Source organism: Carcharhinus amblyrhynchos, unplaced genomic scaffold, assembly GCF_965287045.1.
Source record: "Carcharhinus amblyrhynchos unplaced genomic scaffold, sCarAmb.v2.hapA scaffold_519, whole genome shotgun sequence".
Taxonomy (NCBI): domain Eukaryota; kingdom Metazoa; phylum Chordata; class Chondrichthyes; order Carcharhiniformes; family Carcharhinidae; genus Carcharhinus; species Carcharhinus amblyrhynchos.
Window position 1 is genome coordinate 82,833 of NW_027650259.1, and position 24,002 is coordinate 106,834.

A 24,002-nucleotide genomic window follows, 5' to 3' on the forward strand; every position below is an offset into this window, starting at 1 on the left:
GAGTGGCTTTGAGGGGATAATGTATTCCCAGGTTATTTGCTGCTCTTGTCCTTCTAGATAGTAGTCGTCAGGGCCTGGAAGCTGCTGCCTAAGGAACCTTGGTGAGTTCCTGCGATGCATCTTGTAGATAGTACACCTATAATGGGTGAAACAAATGTGCATCTTTCTTTATTAAATATATCTGAAACAGAGCTGCCGAGTTAAACATTTTGTTACACTATTTTTAAATCTGCAGTTTTATTGTAACAGTGCATGATTGATACAGAGGAGCTATTTTAATAGCCAGATGTCTTCACATCTCATCACAACTGTTAGTGAACTTGAATTCAGTTAATTAAGTGAATCTGAAATGAAAGCTAATATTGTTTATCTTGACTGTGAAACTGCCAGTTTATCATAGCCCTGAATGTTATGATGTGCCAGATGCTCATCCAGGTACTTTTTAAAAGATGTGAGGCAACCCGCCTCTCACACCCTCCCAGGCAGCACGTTCCAGATTGTCACCACCCTCCAGGTAAAAATGTTTTTCCACACAGACCCCGCTAAAGTCTCCTGCTCCTCACCTTGAATCTATGTCCCTTTCGTGACTGACCCTTTAACTCAGGGGAACAGCTGCTCCTAATCCACTCCATCCACACCCCTGATAATCTTCGACATGTCAATCAGGTCACCCCTCGGCCTTCTCTGCTCCAATGAAAACAGCTCAAACCTATCCAACCTCTCTTCATAACTTAAAATGTTCCATCCCAAGCAGCATCCTGGTGAATCTCCTCTGCACCCCTCCGCTCCAATCACATCCTTCTGACAATGTGGCGACCAGAATTGCACACAGTACTCTAGCTGTGGCCTCACCAAAGTTCTTTACAACTCCAGCACGACTTCCCTGCTTTTGTAATCTGTGCCTCGATTGAAGGTCATTGAAGGTGGCAGGACAAGTGGAGACAGCAGTTTATAAAGCAGGTGTATGGGGAAAAGGTAGAGAAATAGCAATGGCAGTAAGTAATCGTGTTCATTTGGAGAGCTGGTGCAGACGAGATGGGCCAATTGGCCTCCTGCATTGATCACAGTTGTGTGGATAGAGTGGAGAATGCGGAGCCCTAAGAGGATTGAATCGAAATGATTAAAACTGTTACGAGGTTTGACGGAGTGGATGAAAGGGTTTGACTGAAGGGTCGGTAACCCAGTGGATACCGATTTACAAAGATTAGCACAATAATCGGAGGAAACGTGAGAGAGAAATTGCTGTACAACGAGTGGCCAGGAATTGGAGCGTACCGCCTGATGGGATGGTTAAAACACAATCAATAATATGTTTCAAAATTGAGTTGGTTGAATGCTTTACGAAAGAAAACTGGGGAGCTATGAGGGAAGGCCTGAGGATTGGGGCTAATTGGATTTTTGACGATGGCTGAAAAAAGACAGACTGTTGAAGCGACTTGTCTTGCACTTGAGGACGGATTTGCTAGAATATCAAATCTCAAAGGGAATTTATACAGCAAGAGGGTGCTGCTTGATTGGCAAGTGGATTTTAAACAGTAGAGGTGTTTCTGTGCCACAATCTTAGCTGCCATGTTTTTTTGTCTAAATTTTAACCAGGCAGATCAGCACTTATTAAGGTAATGCCATGTTGTACGGACCAGGGAATAGCCGTTGCCCGAGACTTTCTTGAATTGAAAAGGGTGCAATGCATGGAAGTTTTTTTTCTGTTTGCAAAGGACAGGGCCCTGTGTGTGCATACATGTAAGGATAAATATCCGCCACTACACTAGAAGGCATCTGCTTTCCTTTGTAGCAATAGGGTGGCATAGTGGTGTTGCCGTTGGGCTAATAATTCCGGAAGCCCAGGACAGTTCTTTGGAGACGAGGGTTCAAATCCCAGCATGGTAGCTAGTGGAATTTAAACTCCATAGATAAAGCTTGTCTGAGTAACAGTGACCACGTTGATTGCTGTTTTTTCATGTCCTTTACCTGGTCTGCCTTCATTTGACTGCAAACCCGCAACAATGTAATTGACTGTTCACTGAATCACTTCGTTCAGGGGATGGGCAACAAATACCGGCCTTGTCAGTGGCACCCACGTCCCGTGAAAGAACAAAGGAAAATATATGTTGTTCACTGTCGGATGTCTCATTTGAAAAATAAGCGCCTCTGTCATTGTTGCCTCTGCATTGAAATGTCAGCTTAGACCTAAACATCATGAGCTGAATATTATGTCTAAATCTGTGGGTAGGTCGTGTCCTTAAAAAGAGGTGCAAAGTTTTGTACACAGAAAATTCTAAACATTGTGTATAAAATTGAGGAAATGGAATTAAGATACCTCTTGCACTGAAAACAGCAATTGTTCCTTTTTCTTTCTCTCCAATATACTACAAAATGTCTGGCCTCCATGCTCAATGACTGCTTTGCCGTAGTATTTCAACGCATCATCTTGCTCTCTGCATTTCTTCCCTTAGTATGCCACAGTGTTATATTGAAGTATGACACATGCTGGAGGAACAACATGTCTTTTGATCATGCATTTTACAGTCTTACCTTCCATTGAGTTCAACAACTTCAAACTGTGAACTCTGTCCCCAGTTTTATTTTTTTTGCCGAGTGCCAGTGTTGTTGTTACTTTCAGACTGAACTGATCTTTATTCCACTATCTGCATCGACTCAACCTATTCTTTGTTTCTTTACTAGAGCCGTTGCCATTCCTGTTGCCTTTTGCTCCATGATATCTTTGGTATTTAATCTCTCCAACCACCTGGAATCTAACCCTCCCCTAACTTTTGATTTTGTTCCACCTGGCTTTCATCGGTTTCAACAGCATGAAACTCATCGCGTTTCTACCTCTCCAGTTTCAAAGAACAGTGATATTGAACTCAGCATTAAGCTCCTTCCGATCTCCACAGCTGCTGAGTTTTTCCAGCACTTTATTAAGCAAAATGATATCTTCATTGTATTTTTCATGTCCGTACGCTGTGGCTATTATCTTTCAGAGAGTCAGCAATGCAGGGCGGTGAGATAGCTGGAAATTTGAAACGTGCAAAATGTAGTGAGGGGCAATCGCAGATACACTTGCTGTTTTTAACAGAATTTTAAAACACCGTTGCACATCAATTTGGAGGGCGGAATGTAATATATTAATGCAGCTAGTTTGTGAGGCATAATATCACCTGTTTTCCCTGAGCAAAAGCTAAATAATGTAGATACCTGAAATCTGAAAATAAAACAGAGAATGCTGCAAACTCTCAGCAGGTCTGACAGCCACTAAAGAGTTAATATTTCAAGTTGTAGACCTTTTCATGGGTTCTTAATCTGCCTGATGGCTTATTCTGCATTTGTATGCGCAAAAGAGATTTTGCTTTATATTCACAGACATCCTGCATGCATAATTTTTCACACTTGCTCTTGGGATTTGAGCAGCATTTACAAGTCACATTATCTTTCTGTCCCTGGTTGTCACTAGAAAGACCTAAGGGCCAGAAGACAGTTAGAATCAATCACTTGTTATGGCACTGAGCCGTGGATAAGCTGAGCAAGTCAGGTGGAAACCTTCCCTGATGGATATTAGGCAACCAGTTGAGACGTTACAGCAATCGGGCAGCTTTTCACGATTCCAGCCCCCAAGTTATCGGATTTATTAAATTCAGTTTCACAACTTACCACGGTATAATTTGATGTCATGACCTCTGGGTTGATAGTCCGGTAAGAAGTCTCTCAACACCAGGTTTAAGTCCGACCGGTTTATTTGATAGTAATCCCACAAGCTTTTGGAAACGGTATTCCTTCGTCACTGCAGAACCTTCCGCACACCTGACGAAGGAACACCGTTTCCGAAAGCTTGTGGGATTACTATGAGATAAACTGGTTGGATTTAAACCTGGTGTTGTGAGACTTCTTACTGTGTTTACCCCAGTCCAACACCGGCATCTCTACATCATTGATAGCCCAGTGCCATAGCACTTGACTTTTCTACCATGTAACCTACTGTACAAACCTACTGTATGAAGCATACAGTTGGGATTTTGAATATTTTATATTACAATGATTTATTTGACTGCGAAGATTTTGCTATGTTGATACTTGAAGCAGAAGCCTCCAGGTATTTTGCTTTAGGTTATTTGGATGCACGTTTTGGTGCTTTAGAGGCCGGGCGTGAATTAAAAACCCACGTTCCCATTAATTTGCATGCAGTGCAGTTTGCTGATATTAACCAATCTTGATATTCTGGTTTATGATTTATCCAATGAGGCAGCAGGCCTGAGAAAAGACCCTTTCAAACGCCTGGACTCTCAAAATTCAAACACAACACACCAAAATATAAGCCCGTAGAGTCCATTTTATTTCCCAGCATCTAAAATGTTGGTTCCAAGTGCATTTTGTGTTGCCTGAACCAAATTTGAGAAGCCGTCAAAATTCCTTGTTGCTCTTTGCATTCGTAACAATACGCTTTCCTTGCAATCAGGTTGTGCGCTAAATCTTGACAATGAAATGCTTTTATTACTGATTTTTGCATTGGCATAAATGAGATTTTTGTAATTTTTAGGCCATGGAGCACCTGGAAAGTTTTATTGTTGATTGCGATAGAAGAACCGACATTGCAAAGAAGCGCTTGGCAGAAACACAAGAAGAAATCAGTGCTGAAGTAGCTGCTAAGGTACGTTCGAACTTAGCTCAGCTTGAATAAGCATTTTCACGTTCTGTTCGCCTGAACGGTAGTTTGATTAGTAAGTCAGAATGCCATGTGTGGCTGAATCGATACGAACGATCAATCGCCTCCCTCCTCCCATCTGAAACAGACAAGGGAAAAATTTAATCGGGCTCCAATTCTGGCTGTCTCAGATAAAAAGTTGCTCTGCCCGTAAGACTTCCTGTGGCTCTTGCACCTCAGAAAAAGTATCCAGCCTGCTTTTTGATGCCTCTCTCTCTCGTGCCATTCAAGTGTTTCTTAAAATATCTAGTTCAGCTTTGAAATCTATTTGAATTATAGAATCCCGACAGTGCTTTATGAGGCTATTTGGCCCATCGAGACGCTGACTCTTCGAAAGACCGTCGTGCCCTCTCCCCATAACCCCACGTATTTGCCCCGTTAATCCCACTAACGTATACATCTTGGGACAATATAGCATGGCCAATCCACCTAACATGCACATCTTTGGATTGTGGGAGGAAACCCACGCAGACGTGGGAATGTGCAAACTCCACAGTCGCTCGAGGCTGGAATGGAGCCCGGGTCCCTGGCACTGTGAGGCAGCAGTGGTAACCATTGTGCCATCGTGCCACCCTCAGAGTGTCACTATGAGTACTTCTCACTATAGCCATCAAGTAGGCTGTATGTAGCTCCAGCCACTGGATGGAATTCTCTGAAGATCAGCCACGATTTATCAGAAAGTGAACATGCTGAGCTGGATTTTGCAGTCAGCACTGTACTCGTGATCTAGCCATCATTGTACGTGGATTTCAGCGTGAGATTGAATCTGGTACCATGCCAAGAGAATCTCCAGGTGTTCAGCAACAGAGATGTCAGCAAACAGGGTAGGCAGCCACCCGCCTTGAGGAACTCTCACAAAGCAAATCAGCAAGAAAAATGTAATGATTATCCTTCATTTGTTACGAAATTTTGCAGAGAGCAAAATTAATGACAAGTGCATATACATTAGAAGGTGAAAGACCCTACATTTTGAAAGAAAATTATATTAGAAAGACTCAGCATTTTTAATAGAATGGAAACATTTAACAAATATGAAGTTCCAAAATCGGAGAAATGCTTCAGTAGTTATGACTTTGTACGCTTTTTTAAATGATCAGTTAGACCTTGTCAGTGAGGCATAATGTTTTGGTGGTGGATTAACACAGATATTACAGCATAAAAGGGAAAGTTATTTTCAGTTCAATGATTTTTTTTTAACTGATGGCGGCCTGCAGAGACTTAAACAGTATAACCTGTGGAGAAATGTAAAATTACTGGCAGCAACCCCTAGATTTCCACATGTCATTACACATGTGCAGACTCTAGAACTTGCTGTCATTTTCAGATGAAGAATGAAAGCAGTGCTGATGGTTTTACCCGTTTACTACCAAGAAATCTGCGAGACTATGAAAATTATTAATACAAAGAACAACACAGCACAGGAAACAGGCCCTTAAAATTGTGCTCCAAGTCTCTGAGTAAAGCACCTATGTAGCCTACTGCTTATCATTTCCCCAGAAGGTAATCTCTCAGGGATTGACGGTGGCCTGTTTCCACTCCCCTTTGATGAATTCTAGAATGGCTAATAAGTCCCGTTCATGATCTGCAGACTCTACCATGTATGGGTCAGGTGGTACTTTGAGGTTTGGATAGATGAGTTGTTTGGACACTTCAACTTTATCTCTCTGCATTCCTGGTGAAATTGCTCCATGCGTTCACTGTCTTCTTGAGTGAGCCTTGGTTGGTTTTGGTTGGCCACAAGGCAAGGACTTCCACAAGTCAGCAGGGATGTTTGACCTCTTGGAATTTGAGGACATATCTAAAGCTTTTCCACTGCCCTCTTGGGAGTTTCCTGCTGTGACTGAATTTCAAGTAGAGCAGTTATAAGTAGGAGCCCCCACATGACATATAACCTGTTCTTTTTCTTATCAAACTTTGTTAGATCTCCATAGTTCGTGTGCATATGAAAATTTCTATCATTATTAAGGATATTCATTTGGTTTTGTTACAATGTTGTTGGCTTTTGGATTTGCATTTTGTTTCTTGCAATTTTCTGTTTGAAATAATTCTTGCATAATTATTTTGAGGAATTAGTAATCCTTAATTGTGTTAATGAAAAGTAATTCAGTGAAGGTTCACCTAGATTTCTGATGTGATAGGTTGTCTTAAGGGGAGAGATTAAATAGAATGAGCGGCGGGAATATAAAAGAATGAAAGATGATCTAATTGAAACGTAAGAATCTAAAGGATTTGATAGGGTGGATGGTTTCCCTTGCTTAGAAAGACTAGAACTGGGGTCATAGTTTCAGGATAAAGGCCACTTAGCACTGAGACGAAGAGAAATGTGTTCACTGGAGAAGGTAGGGGTGTGACGCTTTGGAATTGTCAACCTCTCAGGGCTGAGGATTCTCACTTGTTGAGCATATTTAAGAATGAGATCTAGATTTTTGGATACTAAGGGAATTGGGAAGCATCAAAGTAGGACAGGAAAGTGTAGTTGATCACGTATGGATTTGTTGAGTGGCTTGAGGGGCCATATGGTCGACTGTTATGTTTAGTATTAATAGTTTGAAAAGCGTTTCATGACAAACAAATTTATTTATAACTTTTTTTAGTTATAATTTGTATTAGCGATCTATACAAAACTTAAAAAGTTAGCAATCGTTTGGGTGTGAATTGAAACCAACTGAATCTGCAGAATTAATTTACTTAAAATCAATGTGCCTTGCTTTGTCGTGGCTCTGAAAGCTAAAGTTGCAGCCAAATAAATCCATGTTTAATTTTCGTGAGTGAATCATACGTAGATTTAATCTACAAACTTTTTTAAGAGCATGCTTTCGTGAAGAATGCTCTTAAACATTCTCAAAGTATTCAGCCAAACATTTGTAACAACTTCATAAAAGGTTACACAAAATATGTGGTATTGAACACTTATAAAAGGTCAACATTCTTTATTCTTGATGGAATAGCCTGAAGTTGAAAATTTTGCATTTTTGTTTTACAGGCTGAAAAGGTGCATGAACTGAATGAAGAAATAGGAAAGCTTTTGGCTAAAGCTGAACAACTTGGAGCTGAAGGAAACGTAGAAGAATCTCAAAAGGTCATGCAGGAAGTAGAACGAGTGCGCACAAAGAAAAGGGAAGCAGAGGTATGTGCTGTATTGCAATTTTTAAAAAAATTAGGACGTGGATAGCAAAGAGTTAGAACTGATGTTAGTCATCTGACCTCTCGCATTTATATTTGCTGATGGAATGGATTCAGGCAAACAAAAAATGCGGACCATCCCATGTTTATACTCCTGTGATTGATTTTTTTTCTCTGTCTGGCTCTTAGAATTTTTTTTGCACATCCAATTTCTAAATTTGCAGATGACCATGATTTGGGGAGGGGAGGACAGTCAATAGTGAGCACAGCAGTAAATTGCGACATGACATTAATAAACTTGCAGAATAGTTGGCAAATTAAGTTTTACAAGATTTACATGTGAGGTGACAGGTTTTGGTAGGAAAAGTGTGGAGTCACATTGTGTGGAAGGAGCAAGGCAAGCAGGGATACAAGAATTCAAATACGTCAATCACTAAAAGCTGCACCACAGGTTAGTAAAGCAATTTTAAAAAAAAACACAGGCACGAGGTTTTATTTCTAAAGGGATGGGATTGAAAAGTAAGTTCTTCTGCTAAACTTGCATCGGACTTTGACTGTACCGTGAGGACCACCGTACCAGAGTATTGTGTACAGTTCCTGTCGTCAAATTTATGAAAAGGATGCAAGAGATACTGAAGAGTGTTCAGCAAAGAGTTTCACGGATGATAGCGGAACGGTAGCTGTATCAGGAAGGCATCGACAGGCTGGGTCTCTCTTTGTTTAACAACAGGCAAAGGTGTAACAAAGGTCTTGAAAATTAAGAAAGATTCTGACAGCGGACACAGGCAGAATGTTTCCTCTTGTGGCAAAAAACATAACCAGAGTCTGTCAATACACGATAGTCACCAAGAATTCCAGGAGGGAGTTCATAAGAATGGTTGCTGGAGATGAGAAGAAAGGGTGGATGGGTTGCTCAAGTGGAGCATAAACATCTGGATAGGCTAGATGGCCTCTTCCTGTGCTATATATTCTAGATAATGATGAATTAGTGCACGATGGGCAAGCAGGACATCCGCATTACAGTGGCAACATCCGGCAACATGAATGAGGTGAATGACTAAATAGTTGATTTTTATATGGAATTGATTGTTGGAAGAGTGGACACTGAATGCCAACAAACTTCTAAAACCCCCTACTTTGTTTCTGGAATAGTATTACAGAATTTTTAATGTCCACTCTGAGGTGTCTAAAATCTCATCTAAACGTACTTGGTATTGTATTTCTTTGCTTGCCTTTGGCTTGGCTTTGCAAAGAAACTTCTAGAAATCAATACTGGTAATTCACCATTAGAATGCCAGTAAACCTGAGCAGTGATTAATTATAAAATAAATGTGGAGTTTGCTACTCCAAAATCTTAATCCTTGAAATTCAGTGCAAGTTATGAAAGACATAATTTTAGAGAGAAGAATTCACATAAAGATTAGTTTGAGGGAACATCTGGTGGTTGATTTTTTTTGACCTATTGATTTGACTTGATTATTTTAAGGTTGCCTAATGCTTTGCCTTATGCATTATGATTTGAAATATGAACAACTAATTAACTTTAAATTGCTTAATTTGTAATTTTAAAAAATGAACATCAGAATATAACTGTATCCATAGGAATATAAGAACAGGATTAGGACGTTCAGCCCCTCAATGAAACCATAGCCGAACTTCAACTATCTGCCTTTGGCGAAATCCCTCACTATTTGTCTGTCAATGTCAGGTTTAAAATTTATTGACTGTCATTTACAGGAGAGAGTTCCAAACTTGTATCGTTGTTTGTGCGCACAAGTATACCCTATTTTCACCACCTCAACTTGTACACTTTGCCCCCAAGACGAGATTCCGAAACCATCAGAAATACTTTCTCTCAATTCACTTTTTCTGTTCCCATTAGTACCTTAAACTTCAATCAAATCATTCCCAAACCATCTAAATTATAAGGAGTCTGGACGAGGAATGCAGAGACCCACTCTAATACTCTGGGGCATGAGTTCAAATCCTACCATGTAGCTGTTGGAATTTTAATCCGATGAATGAATCTGGAATAATAGCCTCAATAATAGTGACTAATAAACTATCGGTTGTCAGAAAACATCCAACCGGTTCATTGATGTCCTTTAGGAAAGGAAATGTGCTGTTCTAACCTGATCTGATCCGCATGTGACTCTTAACTGCCCGCTGGGCTAGTAAACCATTCAGATCAAAAGCAATTTGGGATGGGCAGCAAATGCTGGCCTTGCTGCCAACACCCACACCTCCATGAAGGAATAAAGAAATTCTGACCTGCGTAATCTCTCATTATAATTTCCCTTGACTCTATCATTTTGGTAAACCTGCCCTCCTCTCCCTTATATCCTTCCTGAGATGTGGTGACAAGAGTATTCAATGTATTTCGGGTGTGATTTAAGTAGTGTTTGTATAGCTGAAGCATAACTTCTTCACACCTTTTATTCTAGTGCTCATCAGTCATTAATTTTTTTTTATTATTTTCTGTACATGTTCAAGATGTTTTAATCTCATGTACTAGACTTCCAAATTTCTTTGAACCTCCACCATTCTTTGCTTTTCCCTGTTCTGTAGCGGAAAAGGTGTTTTTGTTGGAGTTTACTATCCAAATCCCAGCAAATCCAAGGATTCACTAAATGACCTAGATGCTAGCCTAACAACACTTTATAATGCAACATTGTCACTCGCCTGAGTAAGTGGGGATTTCCATATCTCTCGTCTTGCATGGAATCAAGACAGCCCCCAATGTGCAAAGAACTCACTTCAGGAAAAGTTAAGAAATATAGTAAATGACATCTTGTTAACACCAGTGGTTACCTTTACTACTAGGAGGCACACCATTGGAACTGAGAATATATTGGATCTTTTCGTTACACATCCTGCTTTGACGATATCTGTCAGGCTGCATTCTAGGATAAGTGACCACTCAGCTGTCCTGGGTGAGTATTGTGTTTAAGGCACTATTGCACTGTAGACAACCCAGAAAAGTGCCGGAGTGGAATGGTATCAATATTGATGCTTTTAAGAACCATGCAGCACAGATGACAAAAGTTTCTTAATAACTCTCCTGTGACCAACTCAGTGGACCAGAATTGGGAGGTATTTGCGGAGTGTGTAAGTCATCTTGTAAATAAACCTTACTCTCGAAAGAAGCGTACTCCCGGGTATGCAGGCTCTCTCAAAAAGAATATCTGCAAGAAGGAGACACTGTATATCCGCACTAAACATAATTAGTGTATGACGATTCTCTGAAGAAAGAGGAAATCTGGATTAAGTGTTTAAACAGCCCTAAACTGAGGTGAACAGGGACATTCAGTGCACCACATGTAATAATGAAATGGAACTTCGTCTTGTGTGGTACGAATACCATGCTAAACGGGATAGTGCAGGCGAAGATGCTAGGAAGCAGCATCAGGCATGCCAAAAAATGAGGTCAACCTGATGAAGCTCCAACATAGGACAACTTGTGTGAAACGGCGTAAGCAGCAAGTGATGGACAGAGCGAAGTGATTCCACAACCAACGGATCTGATCTAAGCTGTGTAGTCCTGTCTCATCTCGTCATTGAATGTTGGTAGATGATTAAAAAACTCCACAAATACCTCCATCCTCAGTGATGAGGGAGCCCACTACGTCAGTGCAAAAGATAAGGCCGAAATATTTGCAACAATCTTCAGTTAGAAATGCTGAATGGATAATCTATCTCTGCTCTCCTCCAAAGTCCCCAGTGTCACAGATGCCAGTTTTCAACCAATTTGAATCACTCCACATGATGTTTAGGAGTGGCTGAAATCATTGAATACTGCAACAGCTTTGGGCCCGGGCAACATTCCGACAATTGTACCAGCTCCAGAATTTGCCATTTCCCTAGCCAAGCTGTTCCAGCACAGCTACAACCCTGGCATCTGCCTGCCAATTTGGATAATTGCCCAGATATGACCAAATCCAACCTGGTCAGTTATAGCCCGTCAGTCTATTCATGATCATCGGTAAAGGAACGGAAGGTGTTAGCAACAGGGCTATCAAGTACTTGCTTCGCAAGAACCTTCTCAATGACACTCCGTTTGGGTTCTGCCAAGCCCATCATCAAGTTCCTGAACTCATTACAGCCTTGATTCAAACATGAACGAAAGAGCTGAACTCCAGAGGTGAGGTGAGAGTGACCGTCCTCGACATGAGACAGCATTTGACATAATGTGACATCAAGGAGCCCGAACTAAACTGGAGTCAATGGCAATCGGAGAAAACTCTCCGCTGGTCGGACTCGTACCAAGTACAAAGGAAGACGGTTGTGATTATTAGAGGTCAGTCACTGCCATCCAGGGCATCACTGCAAGGGTTCCTCCGGGTAGTGAGTTAGGTCCACCCATCTTCAGCTGCTTCATCAATGACCTTCCTTCCATCAAGTCAGAAATGGGGATGTTCACTGATGGGTTGCACAATGTTCAGCATCATTTATGATTGCTCAAGTACTGAAACAGTCTGTGTCCAAATGCAGCAAGCCCTGGACAAGATTCAGGCTCGGGCTGACAAATGGCAAGTGACATTTATGCCTCAAGTATAGGGCAGTCACCATCTCCAACAAGAAAGAATCCACCCAATGCTTCTTAAAATTCAATGGCACTATCAGTGCTGAATCCCCCAGTATTCACGTCCTGGTAGGATTACCATTGACCAGAAACTTAACTCGACGTATAAATGCTGTGGCTACCAGGTCAGGAGCTTCAGGCTCCCCAAAGCATGTCCACCGTCAACAAGGCACAAGTCAGGAATATTTTTCTATTGCCTGGATGAGTGCAACTCCAACAATGCTCAAGAAACTCGACACCATCCAGTACAAAGCAGTCCATTTTAAATACCTTAAATACCCGTTCCCTCTGCCACAGATGCACAGAAGGAGCTGTGTGTATCGCTTACAAGATGCACCGCAGGGCCTCACCAAGGCTTCTTGGATGACACCTTCCAAATCTGTGATCTCTACCATCTGGAAAGCAACAGTCGTAAGGAGCACCACCACCTGCAAGTTGTCTTCAAAGCCACATTCTATCCTGACTAAAAGTGTATGACCATTCCTTCACTGCCACGGAGTCAAAATCCCAGACGTCCCTGTCCAATAGCACTAAGGGTGCATCTACACAGTGATTCAAGTAGATAGTTCATCACCACCTCAGGGTAATTGGAGATGGGCAGCAAATGCTGAATGAGTAACAAAAATAAAACTGGCCAGGAGAGAGGAGCCTAAGACATGTTAACTCATAACGAGAGGATACTAGAACACTAATTCTGCACACAGGGGATAAGTTACTATTGGATGACGAGGAAAAAGCTGCAGCTTTCAGCTCAACTCCAGAACATCTTCAAGGAAGGAATTTGAGTGGCTGAGTGTGAATCTGTAGTGCAAGGGGACCCTTAGAAGAATACGCCTGACGTATTCCAAAGTTGTTGAGAAACTCTTCCATAGCATGTGTCCACCTAAAGCTTCTGGTCCTGATGACATTTTTAACCATGAGTGTAAAACTGCAGCAATGTTAGTAATTTCTCAATAATCTGCAGGCTTTCATATAGTCATATCTTCCCTTGACTGAAAAAAATGGATAAAGTTTCTTCTAATGTCCTACAACAAAGCGATCCCAAATTAATGTGTCTTTCAGGATTCCGTATTTTCAATTCTCAGCCAATTAATCTAAATTATCAATGAGAAAATTACACTCTCATCTGGTCTTTGGGTGCACCTTTTAAAATTTGCTCACTCTACAATGGTGTACTTTTAAAGACAAAAATAAGTTTCAATGACTTTGATATCTTCATAAGTTACTGTGTTTCGTTTATGCCCTGTCTGAGCTTCACATCATCTGCACTACTGCCTGTGGCGTAGAGTAAGGTATTGACCTGTCCCTTGCTAGTCCTGAAGCTGTTCGATACCCAGTCCACCTGTAATGCCAGTCTGCCACTCCTGGGCTTTATCTGGGCCTTCCACGTGGTTGAAGCACTCTGATAAAGGTAGGATTTTCTGCATAGCTTCTCTTTTACAATAGCCTGTTCTGGGTTTCTGTTGAAGATTTTCCTGCACTGTCCTTGCCCTGCAGTCATTTCTCTCCCTGCTTCTTGCAGTCGCCGGGCTCTTTACCAGTTGCTTCTTTTGTCGTGTTTTCTGCCGACATCATCTGTGGGTCGTAGAAGGGGTTGTTCAGGATCTGCAAACGTGTTGGTAAACACAGTTTTTTCTGTTGAACATTGTATTAACCACATACAATACTGATTTCATTTAGAAGTTACATGTGGAATTATCTCTCTCCATGTTCTGATGTCATGTGATCTTGCATCACTGCTGTTGGTGACTATATATTTACATGTTTAACATTAACCATACTGCTGTCACCACCTTCTCAAAGGCAGTTAGGGTGGGCAGTAAATGCTGGCCTAGCCAGCAACACTCTCACCTTATGAGGCAATAAATTTTTAAAAAACATTTGTGCAGTACCGTCGATTGCATATGCCCCAAGCTCTGGAATTTCCTCCCCAATTTCTCCACGGTGGCACAGTGGTTTGCACCGCCGCGTCACTGTGCAGGAACCCTAGTTCGATTCCCGGCTTGGGTCACTGTCTGTTTTCAGGCTGCGCGTTCTCTCCGTGTCTGCGTGGGTTTCCTCCGAGCGCTCCGGTTTCCTCCCACAGTTCGAAGGACGTACTAGTTAGGCGCATTGGCCGTGCTAAATTCTCTCTGTGTATCTGAACAGGCGCCGAGGAGTGGCAAATAGGAGATTTGTTAATGAAAACCTTGTGACTAATAAACTTTTAAAAAACTTCCTTTGCGTCTCTTTCCATAATCAAAATGGAACCGAACACCTATTTCTTTGCTCAAGCTTCTGACTGTCTGGCCTAATATTGCCTTATGTGGCTTTGTTAATATTATTCCTGTGAATCTTGGAACATTTTACAAAGATGAAGATACTGTCTTTACGACAGTACAGTAGCATTGTCATGTGAGTAGTAATCTAGAGGCCTGGGCTAATGTTCTGAGGAGTTCTGGGTTCAAATCCCACCATGGCAGCTGATGGAATTTAAAATTGAATTAATAAATAAGGAAGAGAAAGCTAATCCCAGTAATGGTATCCATTGCCAAATTAATATCAGATGTTGTAAAAATCCATCCAGTTTACTCATGTCCTTTAGCGAAGGAGGTCTGCCATTTTTACCCGGTCTGGCCTACATGTGACTCCAGACCCACAGCAACATATTTTTTTAACTACCCTCTGAAATGGTGAAGCCACCCACTCAGTTCAAGAGTGGCTGCGGAATGGGCAACCAATGCTGACTTTACCATGAAGTCTACATCCCGTGAAAGAATAAAGGAGAAAAAAATGAGAGTTGTTTTTATTATCTTTGCGTTATTTTATGTTATGATCATTTATCTTGTGTTGCATTAAAGGATTTGATGGTGGACAAACAGTGGTTAGTATTTAAAGAAAGACATAATCTACACATATATTCTTCTAAGACACAAAAAAACCCAACAGGAAAGCGATATCAATCGTGGCTAATAAAACAAATTAAAGATTGCATTGGATCAAAAGAAGTGGCTTATAAGGTTGGCGGAAAAAGTGGTAAGCCTGAGAGTTGGGAGAAATTTAGAATCCAGCAAAGGGCAAGAAACTGATAATGTCAGGGAAAAGAGAATGAGCGCAAGTTGGTGATAAACATAAAGGCAGATTGTAAAAGATGTAGACCGTTTGGGACTGAGATGAGGAAAAATTTTTCATTCAGGACTGAACTGCGTACTCAAATATATAGGTACGTTTTTAATTTCAACGGCATCAAATGATATGGGGAGAAAGCCGGAATATGGCATTGAGATAGAGGATCAGCCGTGATCTTATTGAATGGCGTAGCAGGCTCGAAGGGCTGCATGGGCTTCTCCTGCTCCGAACTTCTATGTTTCTTTAGCTGTGTGAAAAAGACAAGATCAGCAGTGACGAATGTGGGACCAAGCTAAATGAATAGGCTGGAGCATAACAAATGGAATATGACATAAATAAGAGTCAAGTTATCCACCTTGGTAAGAAGAAAAACAGAAAGGCAGAGTATTTCTTAAATGACAAGAGGTTGGTATGTCTTGATGACCAAAGATGCCTGAGTGTCCTTGTTCATGAGTCATTAAAAGTTAGCGTGTAGCTGCAACCAACAATTAATATTATTTATTTACCTTGTCACAGGTAGGCTTACATTTACATTGCAGTGAAGTTACTGTGAAAATCCCCTAGTTACCATACTCTGCCACCTGTTTGGGTGCACTGTGGGAGAATTTAGCATGGTCAGTTCACCTAACCCGCACATCTTTGGACTGTGGGAGGAAACTGGTACACCCGGAGGTAACCCACACAGACACAGGGCATGTACAAGCTCCACACTGTGACCCAAACCAGGAATTGAATCGGGTCCCACTGTGCTGCCCTCAGGAAGGCAGATAGACAGTATTTTCGGTTTTCATCACAAGGGGATTTGAGTACAGGAGGAAAGATGTCTTGCTGCAATTGTATAAAGCCTTGGTGGAACCTCAGCTGGAGTATTTTGAACACTTTGGTTTTCAATAAGGAAAGATACCTTTGTCATAGAGGGAGTGCAGTAGGTTCACCAGACTAATTATTGGGATAGCGGTTTTGTCTTTCGACAGGACGTTGAGGAAACTGAGCCTGTATTCTCTGAAGTTTCAAAAAATCCAAGTTGACCTGATTAAAACCTACCCGAACTCTTAGAAGACGTGACAGGGAAGATGCAGAAAGGATATTTCCCTTGGCTGGTGAATCTGAACCAGGAGACAGAGTCTCAGGAAAAGGGGCAGGTCATTTAGTACCAAGATGAGGAGAAATTTATTTCCTCGGAGGCTGGTGAACTTGTGGAATTCTCTACCCAAATGGGCTGTGGAAGCTCAGTTACTGAGCAAGTTCAAGATGGAAATCGATAGATATCTTGCTGCAATGATATAGATTGATACGCTTCTGAATGCAAGTTACATCAAGGAATATGTGGAGAGTGGGGAAAAGTGAGAGAGGTAGATGATCAGCTGTGCTCTTTGAATTATGGAACAGATTTGATAGGCCAAATGGCCTACTCCTGTTCCTGTGTTCCTATTTCGTATGGATTTTCTGTAACCCTCAGTTCACCCTTACGAATAGTTCATAAGCAATTTACAAGAGCCCCGACTTATCCAGCAAACTATTGACCTATTTTGCTTCTTAGTGTTAACTGTAAATTACTGGAACACCTCATTGCTGTTCAGCTCGACACATGTTGAAAAGCAGAATACCTTTATTGAAGACCAGCATGACTTCTGTAGAATTTGAAAGCTTGATGAACACAATCACAGCTCATTCTTACGATCCGCAATCTGACCTCAATTGTACCACCATACGGCTTTTATTTATCACATGCAAAGCTACTGGGCAAACTAGATCATTATGGAGCCCAAGGAAATGTAATAGATTGAAATATTTCTTACAAAGGCAACAGAGACACAATGATTGGGGACTTCTCAAACTAGAACTCCATTTTAAGGTCACAAGACCTTAAGATGGAGGAGCAGAGGTCGTCCATTCAGCCCATAGCATTTGCTCTGCCATTCAAAGAGCTGACGTGGTAATCCTCAACTCCACTTTCCTGTCTTCTCCCCCTAACCCTTGATTCCCTTACGAATTTAAAATTTGTCTCTCTTAGCCTTGAACAGACTTAACAACCAAGTCCTCTGTGTAAAGAATGCCATAGATCCACGACCCTTTGAGAGAAGAAATTCTTCTTCCTCTCTGCCTTAAGTGGGTGACCCCCTTCCTCTGCGATTATGCCCTCTGGCCCGAGATTATCCCAGAAGGGCAAACATCTACTCTGTCAAGCCCCCCTGAGAATGCTGTATGTCTGAATAAGGTCACTTCTCATCCGTCTAAATCCCAGTGAATACAGACCCAACCTGCTCAACCTCTCCTCCAAAGAATATCCCTCCATATTCTGGATCACCTAGTGAACCTTTTCTGGACTGCTTCCAATGCCAGGATATCTTTCCTTAAATAAGTGGACCAAAACTGTTCACAGTATCCCAGGTGTAATTAGTGCTGTCAGACCTGTTGAGATTTTCCAGCATTTTCTATTTTTGTTTCAGTTTCCAGCACCCACAGTAATTTGCTTTCATTATAATCTTGCAGTTTCTGATGTTTAACTTAGTGCCTAGCTCCTCAAGCTCTCTATGTAGAAACTCTTTGCTTGTTCTTCCTATGTCATTGGTACCACATGTAACATAAGAGGACCCTTCCCCATGGCAAATTCCTGTCCAGCACAGAGCAGATGTTGTGAGCCCTGGCAGCAGGTAGGTTGGGCCATTTGGACCCTGGTTCTTGGCTGCAGAAAACAGTATCAACCCCTCTCGCTATACTGTGCCCTATTACTGCGATAGTCTTTTGTGCTTCTCCCGATTGAATGGCTTCTTTATATTGGGGTCATGGCCAGACAGCGCGCGCACACACCCCACACGCAAACATGATGCATGCACATGTTGCAACCTTAATTCAGCAGTTGTTCTGTCATCCTTAAATGTCACTATGTTGTGATGATGTGGAGATGCTGGCATCTCCTCTCTCCAGATATACTAACTCGGACTGTGTCGCATTCAGGATGTGGCCCTCTCGTTTCTCGTGTGACCATTTACTGATTGTGTGCTTAAAACAGTCCTTTTCTTATGAGGCTTGCCCCCAAGTGCTGTTGCGGGCCCACACTTCATTCTTTCATGAATGACAACCAGAATGGAATACCAAGTCACATTAGACTCATCGAAGATAACTCTTAATCATCTGCTGTTTCAGTAATGGCTAAGAGCCTTCAGGGAGATGTGAATAATCTGATCAAATGGGCAAATATATAGTGAAGAAAATTCAAGTTAGATAATATACTGTTAAGCGAATCAGCAGTATTCAATGTCCATTAGTACCCAACTACACAATGCACGATCCCTCTTTTGAACTTATTAAAGAAATTTAATTTAAGTAATTTAAAGTACAGTGTACAAAGTCAACAAGCAGTGTCCAAGGCATCCAGGGTGCTTGCTATTGTGAAATGGAATTTCTGTCACTCTACAGACAGTGAAGGAAATACTGCACCGAACTCTAGTCAGGCCATACTTCGAGTGTGGAGCTTTGAACCCTTATACTGTTTCAAAACATTACCCTCCCTGAGAAAGTTCAGTGCTGGGGACCTCAGAACTACTCGCAAAGTGTCATCAGTGTGTCTCAGTTGGTCATGTCGCTCGGCAGGCACAGGCTCCAGAACTAAAGAAAGGTCACCGTGTTGATGTGCTTCTACACAAATTTGAATGGGAAATTAAATATTACTGAACGGTGTATCAAGCCCTAAAGTGACTGAGCTCAAAGAGTTCACAAGCAATAGCTCCAACAAGACCCGTCCCAGTGAGCTTCCTTTGCTATCTCTCCTTTTCCCCAGTCACGATTAAGGACGGAAGCAACCTTCCATAAACCTTAATATCCATGCCCTCTAAGGACTCATTTGAAGAAAATCGATTGAACATTTATAATTAATGTGGTTATTGATTGCACTCATTATTCACATTCTGTGAAAATTCCCTGATGGAATACTACAAAGGGAAACTTTATAAAGTGCTGATAAAGAATCTGTTTCATCTTTTCTTTAACCTTCAAAGTGGATGGCTTTTCATTTGCCTGTATTGGAATCCGTTTACCATTGTTTCATCCATTCACTTATTCGAAAGTTTGCTAAGCAGCACCTTCCAAACCCACGAACACTACCACCTAGGAGGACTAGAGCAGCAGATATCTGGGAACACTACCACCCCTTATAAGCTTTTCACTATCCTGACTTGGAAATATGTCACTGTTCCTTCAGTGTCACTGGGTCAAAATCCTGGAACTCACTCCCTGAACAGCACTGTGGGTGTACCTAGACGACGTGGACTGCAGCGTTTCAAGACGGCAGCTACAGATGGGCAGTAAATGCTAATCGAGCCAGCACCACCCGCGTCCTGTAAATAAAAAAAATGTATTTGCAATTTTGTGCCCACTATTAACATGCTTGCAACGCAATTTTACGGATAGCCAGTATTATTTACTTCTCTCTACAAGAAAGAACTTGCACGTATATAATGCCTGCCACACAACTCTGATACTGTGTTAATTAGTAAAAATTTTAAAATTAATTAATTATTATTAATTGTTTTATTAGAAGAAAGTCCAGATAATAATTTGGCGCAACAAATGACACTGGCGTTTATTTTATAAGACAATCTATTGTAATAAGAATGTTTCAGAAATTGGATAAATGTGATTTCTTGCTGGGAATACAAGTTGTTTTTGGTTTTGCCCCTTCCAGTGTTTGGGGCTTTCCATGAATCGCATACTAAATGGCATTTTGTCCATCACAGATGAAAGTATCTGATGTGAAGTAGCACGGGTGTTTCTCAGAACTTTCTCAGGTTTAAGATTCAGAGAGGCTTCCTAAAATGTTTCTTCTTTTCATGTTTTTGTGTAGGATGAATATAGGAATTCAATGCCTGCTTCTAGCTTCCAGCAACAGAAATTGCGTGTCTGTGAAATCTGTTCTGCGTACCTGGGTCTTCATGACAATGATCGTCGGCTTGCGGATCACTTTGGGGGAAAGCTGCACTTGGGGTTCATTCAAATCCGGGAGAAATTAGATCACCTGAAGGTAATTTTGAGATTATTTGTGCTAGAAAGAGTTAAAATGTAGAATTCTATTTTTTGGCACGTGCATTTATAAAGTTACTTTTTCTTAATACAACCAACCAATTATCTATTTCAGTCAAAAGTAATTCATGTCGGCAGAAATCATTTATTGTGATGCTTTGAGGAAATTTCAGTATGGTGTGTTCGTTATAAATAGTTATGCATTTTTAGGAAATGCTTTTGCATTCTCATTTCCTCCTCCATTTGCAATTATAGAAAATCGTTGCAGAAAAACAAGAGAAAAGAAATCAAGAGCGCTTAAAGAGGAGAGAAGAAAGGGAAAAAGAAGAAAGGATGAAACGGAAGTAAGTTAATTTGAATATGCAGCGTTAAATTTTGACGTGGAAATCCTTTTTGATCAAGGCTGTTGTGATAGAAACTGAACATGAGAAGCATTTTTAAGTGCTGTTCCCTTGATCCAGGGCTATTTGTACGTCTTGACTATTAATCATAACCTGAAATATAGTTTCTAAGATGAAATGCAAATTTTTAATCTGGCATAGTTCTGTAATTAAACTCTTCAATACTGTTTTGCAGGTCCAGGTCTCGTAGCAGGGATCGCAAGAGGTACGTTTATTACATGATGAAACAGCATTAAGGAATCGGGTTTCTTCGTTCAGTTTGTGATCTTTTGCGGGGGATGGGAGAGTGTTGAGTGGGTTAGCATTTTTTTGAAGAATTTATGACTTCTGAAGCTTTACTTTTGTCCTTCTGCACGTAAGGCTCCAGACATTCATTTAAAGTGTCAACTGTAGCTCAGTTGTTAGCACACTTGCCTCTGAATCAGAAGGTAAGTGTTTAAATCCTGCCAGGACGTGAACACAGCAATCGAGACCGACACTCCTGTGCAGCACTAAATAAATGGTGCGTTGCCAAAGGTGCCAATATTCGGATGAAACGTTGAGCTATCTGCCCTATGGGGTAGATGAGAAGGATCTCATAGCACTCATTTGAAGAAGAGCAAATACTATAACCCTGGCCAGAAACTCCAAAGTGTTTTGTGAAGTTAGCCTGGACTCTTAAGTTTTACACTTGAATTTTGCATTTAAAGATAAACACTGATAGAAAATGGATACAAGTTTCTCTCTGGGTTTCTTCATTGGAAAGTGTATTTTTTGATATGAACCTTGCACTATCTTGAGAGTTCATTTTTAAAACGGGATTAGCTAGTAATAAAGTATAATGTATGCAGTAATGTCTGTGCGCAAAACCGTGACCCAAAATGCTTTTTCACCATTTTCATCTGAACTAAAATGTATCATGTCTGAGTTGTAAATTGTGTATTTCGTAATGGAATTGCATTTGGTCATTGAATTATCTTTTAGCTATGTTTAAGGTCATTGCTTCACAACTTGTTGTGAATATACAGGAATAGGTTCACAATAGGCTGAAGAAGCTCGGTCTTTTCTCCTTGGAGAGACGAAGGATGAGAGGTGACCTGATAGAGGTGTATAGGATGTTGAGAGGTATAGATCGGGTGGATTCTCAGAGGCTTTTTCCCAGAGCTGAAATGGTTGCTACGAGAGGACACAGGTTTCAAGTGCTGGGGAGTAGGGACAGAGGAGATGTCAGGGGTAAATTTTTCACTCAGAGGGTGGTAGGTGAATGGAATCGGCTGCCGTCGGTGGTGGTGGAGTCAAATTCGATAGGATTTTTTAAGAGACTTCTGGATGAGTACGTGGGACTTAATAGGACTGAGGGTTATAGGTAAGCCGAGTAGGTAGGGATATGATCGGCACAACTTGTGGGCCGAAGGGGCTGTTTGTGCCGGAGTTTTTCTATGTTTCTTCTAACTTCAATCTGTCTCAAAACATGGAGGTTCAGCTAGGTATTTTGTTCTCAGCAATCACGTGTTCTTCTGAGCGTGTTTTGCAGAATCTACACATCGGGCAACACTGGAAAATTGGAAGTAGGAAAACGGGCAATAGGAAGCTTAGAGAAATACATGGATCGTTAGGTAATTATTTAGCGATCCCTGAAGGCAGCAGAGCTGGTGAATAGGGTGATGAAGAAGCCAGATGGGACACTTGCTTTCATTAGTCGTGGCGCAGAATATAAGAGCAAGGAGGTAATGTTGGAGGTGTACAGAACGTTGATTTGGCCACAGCTGGAATACTGGTCACCTCACTATAGGAAGGATGTGATTGCACTGGAAGGGGTACAGAGGAGACTCACCAGGATGCTGCCTGGGATGGAGCATGTGAACTACAAGGCAAGACTCCATAAGATTGGATTGTTTTCTTTAAAGCAGAGAAAACGGTGGGGGGGTGGGGAATGATTGATTATATAACGTTATGAGGGGCATTGACAGGGTGAGTCGGGAGCAGCTGTTCCCTCTGCTTGAGGGGTCAGTCATGAGGGGAGATATTTTTAGGATGAGCGGCAGGAGATTCAGAAGGGATTTCAGAAAAAAAGTTCACCGAGGGTGGTGAGAATCAGGAAGACCTGGGGACATGAGGAAGACTGGAAACCTTACAATCTTGAAGAAGTATTTGGGTGAGCGGTTGAAACATTATAACATTCAAGGATATGGGACAAGTGCTGTAAAATGTGATTAGTGCGGCTATAGTGATAGTTATTGTTGATACAGACTCAATGGGCTGAAGTGTTTTCCTCCACTGTATCACTGTGACTCCATGATTAAAGCTGGTCTTTCCATAGAACCCTACAGTGCAGAAAGAGGCCCTTTGGCCCATCGAGTCTGCACTGACCACGAGCCCACCCAGGCCCTACCCCCATATCCCTACACGTTTAGTCACTAACCCCTCTAACCTACGCATCCCAGGACACTAAGGGGCAATTTTAGCATAGCCAATCAACCTAACCCGCACATCTTTGGACTGTGGGAGGAAACCAGAGCATTTGGAGGAAAGAGAATGTGCAAATTCCACACAGACCGTGACCCGAGCCGGCAATCGAACCCAGGTCCCTGGAGTTGTGAAGCAGCAGTGCTAACCACTGTGCTTTTCAAACAGGAAAGCTGGTGTCACTGATATTTGTTGTGTGGAAGCAATCATTAAAGGTGATAGCAACTGAGATGAGACTCATACGTACAACCTGCTGGTTTCAAGTTCAATGTTCTTCCACTTCAATTATTTTACCCGAAGAAATTGGAGCAGAGGAGGCCATGCAGCCCTTCGAGCCGGCTCTGCTATTCAGTAACGTCTTGACTGGCTCTTAACCTCACCTTGACTTTCCCACCTGAACCCAATGTCCCTTGATTTCTTTCAAGTTCATTCTTTGCTATGAATACTCTCCACGACTACAGTTTGGGGTAAACCATTCAAAAAAATACTGAGCAAGGTGAAGACATTTCTCCGTATCCCTGCTGAAGTGACCCCCAATTCTCGACCCTCCAGACACTCCATGTTCTTTCAGAATCTTGTACGGTGAAATGAATCATTTCTCAAGCTCGTGAACCCAAGCAAGTCCAGC

General features: G+C 41.6%; 1 protein-coding gene across 2 annotated transcripts in view; it reads left to right on the plus strand.

Moving 5' to 3' along the window:
* luc7l (LUC7-like (S. cerevisiae)) overlaps window positions 1–24,002 on the plus strand; it is a 45,360-nt gene that overhangs the window by 16,591 nt on the left and 4,767 nt on the right. For both annotated transcript variants that reach the window (XM_080184013.1, XM_080184014.1), the window contains 5 exons: window positions 4,532–4,642; window positions 7,680–7,823; window positions 20,353–20,529; window positions 20,784–20,872; window positions 21,105–21,134. In XM_080184013.1, coding sequence (XP_080040139.1) covers window positions 4,532–4,642; window positions 7,680–7,823; window positions 20,353–20,529; window positions 20,784–20,872; window positions 21,105–21,134 — 551 coding nt within the window. The remainder of the gene's footprint in view (window positions 1–4,531; window positions 4,643–7,679; window positions 7,824–20,352; window positions 20,530–20,783; window positions 20,873–21,104; window positions 21,135–24,002) is intronic.